At 49.4% G+C, this 8,357-nt stretch overlaps 2 protein-coding genes and 1 non-coding gene across 3 annotated transcripts; 2 read left to right on the top strand and 1 right to left on the bottom strand.

Moving 5' to 3' along the window:
• Positions 1-960: 960 nt before the first annotated feature.
• On the bottom strand, positions 961-3,042 carry CLUP02_17661 (sulfatase; the record flags this gene model as incomplete). The annotated part of the gene is made up of 7 exons (XM_049296569.1): positions 961-1,015; positions 1,072-1,379; positions 1,444-1,547; positions 1,608-2,106; positions 2,162-2,472; positions 2,527-2,688; positions 2,745-3,042. 7 exons carry the CDS (start codon positions 3,040-3,042, stop codon positions 961-963), a joined length of 1,737 nt encoding a protein of 578 aa, XP_049137793.1.
• A 1,558-nt stretch (positions 3,043-4,600) lies between these two features.
• On the top strand, positions 4,601-4,693 carry CLUP02_tRNA342. The gene has a single exon. It is a non-coding gene; the product is annotated as a tRNA-Arg (tRNA).
• A 634-nt stretch (positions 4,694-5,327) lies between these two features.
• CLUP02_17660 (pentatricopeptide repeat domain-containing protein) lies at positions 5,328-8,320 on the top strand (the record flags this gene model as incomplete). Its single annotated transcript, XM_049296568.1, has 7 exons — positions 5,328-5,330; positions 5,434-5,574; positions 5,640-5,690; positions 5,750-5,945; positions 6,251-6,302; positions 6,404-7,007; positions 7,097-8,320. 7 exons carry the CDS (start codon positions 5,328-5,330, stop codon positions 8,318-8,320), a joined length of 2,271 nt encoding a protein of 756 aa, XP_049137792.1.
• Between the last annotated feature and the right edge of the window lie 37 nt (positions 8,321-8,357).

The raw sequence follows: 8,357 nt of genomic DNA, 5'->3' as shown, positions 1-8,357 counted from the left end.
TCTTTTCTTTTCTCCTTAGATCCTCGTCTTTTTAGCCTTTTTTTAGGCTAATAGTAACTTTAGTAAGAGGTCGTAAGACCACTTTAGGGTAACCGCCTTCTTCTTAAGTTAATCTCTAAGATCCGTAATACTCTTAGCTCGATATTATTAGGACCTCTAAATCCCCTCCTCCCTTATTAAACCGTCCCCTATACTATATTCTTAAGTAATACTTAGGGGGTAGTTAAGGGAGCTATAAGGAGGTCGTTTAGATCGCGGGCTTAAGGTCGTATTTATAAGATCCTCGTAATAATAGACTTTTTTATATACTATAGATCTCTTAGCTTAATAACTCTTATAAGGTTACCTTCGCCGCTAAGTAAAAATATTTATATTTAGAGATCCCTTTTTTTAATCGCGCGGTGCTTTTTTATACTATACTTTTATTAATTTAACTAGTTAATTTCTAATTACGGGCCGGCTATAGAAAAGTCGTTTAGTAAAAAAGCTACTCGGGGTAATAGTAAAAAGCTAGTTACTTAAGTAGTTCCGTTAATTAACGTAGTTTAACATAATAAACGTCGACCTCTCGTAAGTAATAAAGGGCTACGATTACTCGATTCTATATAGTATTTAAGAATTACCTCCTTTTTTATCTACTTTCGTAAGGTTAATTAGTACGAATCTCTTATCTTATATAGTATTAAGAGGTTATCTTTTTTATATAGCGAGATACCTTACCGATCTATAATAGTAGAGTTTAACTACTAATTAGTATTAGTATCCCTATTATAAAGTAGTTAGTTCGAACCGTAGTTAATAAAGAGATTAATTAAATTATATAAATATCTACGTAATAAGTATAAAAAGGAGGTTCTAACCGTAGGTTAGGCTGGCTACGATAATCGTAAATAGGGCCCCTAATTGGCCCCTGCGTAGTCGGCTATATGCCGCGGTCGAATTAGACTTCTAATCCGACAACTACAGCTCTTCCGAAAGCGATGGCTTGTCCAGAAGACCTTCATCCAACATCGCACTTCAAACTCACTCAGCACCCATCCTCAGTCATAAATATTTATAATTAAGACTCACGGGTCGTAATGGACTAAAGTATCCTGCGCTCCCTCAGAAGCAATGTCGTAGAAGTCCTTGCAGTCTGAGAAGGAAATCTTGGGCTGTCCGGCGTAAAACTCATCAAACTTGGGATCAAGTGCATCCCGGAGGTTCTCGACGCCACCTTCAGGGTGGATGTGCTTCCATGGAAGCCTGCAAGTCTCGGCCTTGCAACTCTTGAGGACCAATAAAAGGGCATCAAGACGGTCTTGGACGACGGACAAGGGACGATCGAGAAGCTGACCTGAAGCGCTTCCGGCAAGGTTGTTCATCTGACCTGGGTCCTTCTATTAACAGGAGTGAGTAACTGGTCATGATTTATGGACATCCACTCCTAGAAATCAGACTTACCTTCATGTCGTAAAATTCGCGTTCGTTGCTGCACCAAACTGAGTAGAACAGGCTATAACTGTCGCCGAGAACACGCATGGCCTTGTAAGTGTTGTTCGCAGATGCTAATAGGACGTTAGTGTCAAGTTGCTTGGAGCGATGCAATATGAATCAAATGAACTGACCTCCGCCAAACGCGTCATATCCGCGTTGAGTACCCCAAAACTCAACATTGACGTGATCATGTTTAGGGTCATTCTGGGCCTTTTGGATCCCATTCTCAGAGAAGGGAATAGGAGAACCATCAAAGTCGTCACGTAGGGTGATGTTGGCTAACGAGAAGATCGTAGGAGCAATGTCGGTGTGGGTTGTGACAAAGTCCACAGTCTTGCCCTTTGGCACGCCGGGGCCGCGGATCAAGAAGGGCACGTTGATGTCTTCCTCAATCGCGCAAGTCTTTCCTGGCTTCAGACGATGCTGTCCAATGTGGAAGCCATTGTCAGACGTGAAGATGACATAGGTATTGTCGAGGACACCGGCTTGATCGAGACGCTTGACGATGGCGTCAACCATTTCATCAACGGACTGCAGTGTTTGGAGACGGCGGCGGTAGTAGTTATCACCGTATGTTATCTCGGTGGCGTTCAGCTGGGGGATGATGAGACCCCAGTTGGCCATGCTCGGCTATAAAAGTAGCGTAAGCGACCAACGACCTGGATCAGGAAGTCGATAGTCTTACCTTGTCAGGGTTAAAGTTGTAAGTGCGAGGAACAGTCACGTTTGAGAAGAGGTTTTCGTGCCTCTTCGCGGGGATGGGTGGTGTCGCACCAGCACTGGTCTCGCCGCCAAGTCCGTTGTTGTGAGGACCAATTGGTGCAACACCCAAGAAGAAAGGCTTGCTGCCGTTGAACTTGAGAGCATCATCCAAGAAGCCGAGAGCTCTTTCGGCAACCAAGTCGTTACTGTACTCGCCCGGGAAAGTCTGAGGTGGGCTCTGGTTTCTCTGGAACGTTGCATTCAAGTAGAGATAGGTGTTGGGATCTAGAAGGACTAGGCTAGAGTTAGCAATGAAGCCCCGAATTCTAGGTGTTGTCAATGACTTACAGTCACTCCCAGTCCAGCCCTTGGGGAAGGGATTGTTCCAATTTTGGGTAGAGTGAGAGTTGAAGAGCTTGCCGGTGTAATACGTGTTGTAGCCAGCGTCCTGAAGCCAGACAGGAAGATACTTGTCGTTGTAACCTTGGGAGACAAATTTCGGGTAGCCACCTATGAGGATATTCAGACTATTGTCACTCTATTGGCAGTAGATGCTTACGACTTACCATGAGGGGGAGTAACATATGTGACATTGGTGTTGTGCGCCGCTTGCCCCGTCAACAAGCTGACACGAGATGGACAGCAAATTGCGATCGTGCAAAAGTGTTTGCGATAGTATGTTCCCTGCTGAACAAAATGCTTCTGAACATAAGGCATGTAGTCAAGGGAACCGAGTTGCTCGTCCTGATCATCAGTCAAGATGAAGACAATGTTCGGCTGACGCTGCTGCACGCTCTGAGCGATGACAGCGGAGGCACCGAGGGCCAGTGTCGCCAACGTTGACAGGCTAAGAATTGGCAACATGGTGAAATGTGAAGCCTGTGATCTTGCAACTTCACAGATATCTACTCCAAAACCAAGCAGGAACAGAAAAGCCGCCTTGAGATTGAGATATGTGCTTCCAGGCACTGCAAAGTAACTGTTATATGTCGCGCGTAAGTGTTATGAGTGACGCAGCACCTCCATTGCCGGCTCCCACATTTCAGTAGACTACAACGGCAGGAACCTTCCCCTAAAAGCTAGTAAGAGAATCAAGCCTGAGCGTGTTGCGGTGTTAGCCCACGGGGCCCCGGTAGCTCGGTGGTATCGCTGGTGGGTCGTCGGACGGCGCCCGCTCATCGGTCGACCAACCGGCTGGGCTCCAGGTCAGCGAAATGGGTATTTCGACAATGTCAACGGCATTCGCAATCGGGTCTTGCGATTTCGTCATTTCGTCCGCTAGCCTATCTGAACCACGATCACCACCTTATCATCATTAAGAAGACTATTTTTTCGGAGCTGGTTCCAGTTCGAGGTTCAGAGCAATATGTCGGGGCTCCGCTCTAAACCGAAGAGACAGCATGGAACGACATGGCAGACAGCTGTCTTAGTCAAGGCTCTTCACATAAGGTAGGTAGTGAGACGCCATCACCTGAGTGCAGTCAAGTAACATACACTACTTTTTATTACCAACAAAGTGGAACAGGGCGAAGATGAACTTGACGATGAACATGACCTCGATTGGTGCAAATGGGCTCAGCGATTGAGAGATTACATCATTCACCCAGTAAACTAAGTCTATGAGCATTTTGCCAGAGCAACCGAGCAAGGCTCATTGGCTGTGAAACCACCTATGAATAACCTTAAAGGCTTCCCGACTCTTCGGGTCACATTTCAAAAGCGGGTGGTAAGCATTTGCTAAGAGGGATTCATAAAGGTAGGATACCTATCAGCAGTTTTGGCTCTTGTTCCTGTGTCTTGCTCTTCGGCGGCACAGGGCTTGAGTCGGGATCCAAGCCAATCCAGCTGAAGCAATCGATCTCGCAAAGCTGTGATTGTTGAAAGCTCAAGAGGGGTTGCAGAGCGTGTACTTATATCCTGTGAAGTGGTAAGTGAGTCACTACACTGATACCCCGATTGTTAGCATATGCTGGGACTTGGAAATTCCATTGTCTTTTTACAAGCATGGCCACAAGAAGAAAAGTACATGCACACAGCTAGAATGATTCGTATTACTGCAATCCAGTCTCCTGCCCAGACCCCAGGGAATCGTTAGCAAAGCAAATGTGGGGTAATAAGGAAGATGTTGAAAGCTTCTTCACCAACCCCGAGTAGCATCGGAAGTTGGTGAGGGGAAGAAAACTTGATGCGCACTTGAAGCTTTGTCAAGCTTTTCCCCATAGAACATTGTAAAGGTTTAGATTCAATGAGAGCTTTTTGGCTTCTATGAAAGTCTTCCTAGGTAGCATTACGAACTTCTGAGGCATTTGCAAACCATCGCGATTGCCCAAGACGCATTCTGATTGCGCACGGGAAAGCGTTCATGAGACGGGATGCAGCTTCCGTCGTCAACCTGCCCAATCAGCGATTGGTCAGCAGATCTGGCCGGCTGGCGCAATGGTAGCGCATCAGACTTCTATCTCGTCCGCGACGTGTGGTTATCTGGGGGTTGTGGGTTCGAGCCCCACGTTGGTCATTCTTTTGTTGTTCGGCGTTCTAAAGGCTGTTTTTGTGAAGCGGACATTCAGCACAGGTGGAATTTTTGAGCCAAGCATGAAAATTGCTTTGTGATTATGTAGAAGAACTCCTCAAAGTGTTCCCTGCATTTCTGAGAGTACCGAAAGTCAACTGGATGGAGGCGAAATTGAATTGGTGCTTGCCCATACGGATAGTACCCCTGCTTGCAACTCAACTAGGATAACTCGATAATTTGTCATAGGATGCTTAGAGGTACATAGCGATGCCTTTTCAGAAGCTTTCGAAAGCCGACAGCTTGCAAATTGTAATAAGAAAACAGTTCAAATTGCGGATCTCAAGTGTTGTCTTTTCTATTGCTTGAGGTAGGTACCCTGGTACGAGTTGCCGTGTCAGGGACTGCTTTCCTTAGGTACCTACCTGTGTTCAGTGTTATCGACGTCATGCCGATGTACCCTGGTGTGTCTTCTCTCAGCAACGTCCGCGTCCGGCGCTGGTGGTGCGGGTGGCCACTCACCGGGCTCTCACCGAACTGACCCACTTAAATCTCCATTGTCGCATAATCGTCAACCGTCCGCGTCAAGCTCCAGCTCAGCTTCCTTTCCCACGGCAAGCTCCAGAGCCCGAATCACAAAATGGTACGTCCTCATGCGCCTCCTCAGATATGCAACATGCGGCAATTGTCGCGCAGCTGTCTCGTGCAATGAACTGTAAGCGCGCTGGCTAACGCAGCTGTCACAGTTACCCCTCGGTCTCTTGAACGCCGCCCAAGGGCACCCTATGCTCGTCGAGCTGAAGAACGGCGAAACACTCAATGGCCACCTGGTCATGTGCGATACCTGGATGAACCTCACATTGAAGGAGGTTGTTCAAACGAGTCCGGTACGCGCCGCCCGCGTCGATGCATCGCCCCCATACCCCGCGCCAGACCACTGACGAGTACATAGGAAGGCGACAAGTTCGTCAAGATACCCGAAGTCTACGTCAAAGGAAACAACGTACGAAAACTCAGATAGCGCAAGTCCCAATCACGAGCGACATGCTGACGAAGCCCTAGATCAAATACCTACGAGTACCCGACGACATCATTGACGTTGTGAAGGAGAACCAACAGAACCAGCAAGGAGGATTCCGCGGTGGCAGAGGTGGATCGAGAGGAGACCATGGCGGCCGCGGAGGTGACAGAGGTCGGGGCAGAGGCCAGGGCCGTGGAGGCAGAGGAAGAGGTAACCGTGGTGGTGGTGGCGGTGGTGGTGGGCAATGATGATATCCCGGACACGATCATGACGAGCCCAGTTGATACACGGCTCCCAGCGGCTACTTTGCACGACTTGCAAGAAGATCGACGGCCATCTGAAGGCTACAGACATCCACATTGGACGTCTCGCACGAAAAGGAATTCGAATGCGGATGCCATTCGGAATTACAACGCCATTGGATCAGCATTGCGTTATCGGCCTTTGGCCGCCCGCCTCGGGAGCACGCATATCAACATAATCATTTTACGTTCAAAAAGCAAGAAGATATTCTCATGACGCGATGCTTATCCATATGCCAGCCGTGATGCTTGTGCATGCTCGTCGTCTATCGCGAAGCGCATTCAATGTCGGGTGAGTCACGTGATCCACTTTTGCACCGGGATTAATTCGGTGAGAGAAGCTCCGAAAAGTGCAAGCTGCAGCTCTCCAGAATTTGTATCCCCCGTGCCCAGCCGCATTGCCAGCTCCATGTCGGGCACTCGAGTAATTTTCGACGGCTTATGGCGCTGTCTCTGCCCCTCTGTCGATACGCAAGCTGCGGCCAGGCTCCTCAATACACAGATTGTTCCCAGAACATCGCTTGCGACGCGCCAACGAAGTCACCTTGTCCCATCAACCCGCCGTCCTGCGAATCGTACACGATGTCGAAGATACACAACCGCCACATCTTCGGCCGTGCAGGTAGAAGGACACCCGAAGCATCACGATAGCGAAGAGCTAGTTGAAGCCGATGCAGCTCGACAAACAGAAGGGTCGGAATCCGTGGACGACAATCTCCCCGCCGTGAACGAGCAGCTCCGAGCAGCCTCGCTGCCTGCAATCCTGGATGCCTTGGAGGTCCTCCGGGGCCAACCCAAGAGCTTCAAAAAGGTCGCAACAATCATCACATATCTATTGCGGGCTAGAGGCGTTGAGCTCAGCCCAAAACTCTACGAAGACTTGATCGTGGCTACGGCCGATGTTCAAGGATCGGCGGCGTTCCTAGCACAGCTTTTTGCGGAGATGAAGCGACTGCAGTTCACAACTTCGCCTTCAATATCCCATGCCGCGTTAGCTGTATGATTCCCCAAGACAAACCGAATTGCCCCTTCCGCTGACGATGATAGGCTCTCGCGATACATCCTGATTACTTACTTCGAAACGAGATTCTTGCAGCAATGAAGCAGTCGTGGACTGAGGTCGATATCCCAGGACAGGCCCACGTTGCCCTTGGGCTACTCCGCGACGGTCAAATCGAGCTGGCTTTCGACGCAATAGAAAACCTAATTCACAAGCAAGTACCGATGGCTTCATGGGTCTTTAACATCTTCATTTTCACCCTCGCCCAGCGCGGTTTTATAGATGAGGCGATCAAGCTGGCGCATAGCAAGGTTCACTCTTCTGATGGCGAGACCGACGTTGCGTTGTGGTATTTACTGCTCGACAATTGCTCCGAGGCGTACCACTACGAGGGCACACGATACATATGGGGTAGGATGCTGGAGAAGGACAAGGAGCAACTTTCGGACGGGGTGCTTCTCAACATTATCAACACGGCTGCCAGGCAGAACGACTATCAGCTTGCTACAGGGGCTGCGCGGCTCGTCACGCAGAGGGGTGGAAAACTGGTTGCGCATCATTACGAGGCGCTAATCGAATGCTACGGCGGAGTCGGAGATATCGTGAGCGCATTGCGGGTCTTGTGCATCATGTTCAAGGCCATCTCAGTTGCGCCATACGCCAGCACCCGTCCAATCTACCAGAGAATCAAGAAAGAGCCAGAGAGTATCGACCCGGCTCTTAACACTCTTACTGAGCTTATCCGCAGCTACAAAGTCCCCATTGCCGCGCTCAATGTCATCATTGAAGCCGCTGTCGAAACACACGGCTTCGCGAAAGCGTTGGAGATCTACCAGAATGCGCACAAGTACACCGAGGCCAGCCCTAATCATGTCACCATTCGCTACGTTCTCCAAGCGTGCGAGGATACGGAAGCTCTCAAGGCTCTTGTTGCGCAAAACCCAGAGTTGGCCCTCAAAGGCGATCGCACTGTCTTTGCCAGGGTTGTGCATGAGTACGCCGTGGCTGGTGAGCTGGACCTCGCGTACAAGTGTGTGAGATTATTCGGCGAAGCTCCTGCGCCGGTTGAGGGGCAGCAACCCGAACTGGACAGTTTTTGGATAAACAGGAAGACGCTACTCACCCTCGTCAGAAAGTCCCTTGACGTGCAGGACGTGCGGGTTTGGTGGTTGATCGAGCAGGCCGAGAGACGGAATATGGACGTCCAGTCGGGCTTGTCGAAGGTGATGGCATCCGTTGCCGACGAGATCAAGAGAAGTTCCGGATTGGACCGAAAGGACACCGAGATGACATATCGCTTCCCATCATAAAATGGCGGGTTCTTGTATATGTTGTATTACCAAGAGC

This window comes from Colletotrichum lupini, chromosome 10, assembly GCF_023278565.1.
Source record: "Colletotrichum lupini chromosome 10, complete sequence".
NCBI lineage: Eukaryota > Fungi > Ascomycota > Sordariomycetes > Glomerellales > Glomerellaceae > Colletotrichum > Colletotrichum lupini.
The sequence above is the reverse complement of the archived record's forward strand: the minus strand, read 5'-3'. Positions and strand labels throughout refer to the sequence as shown.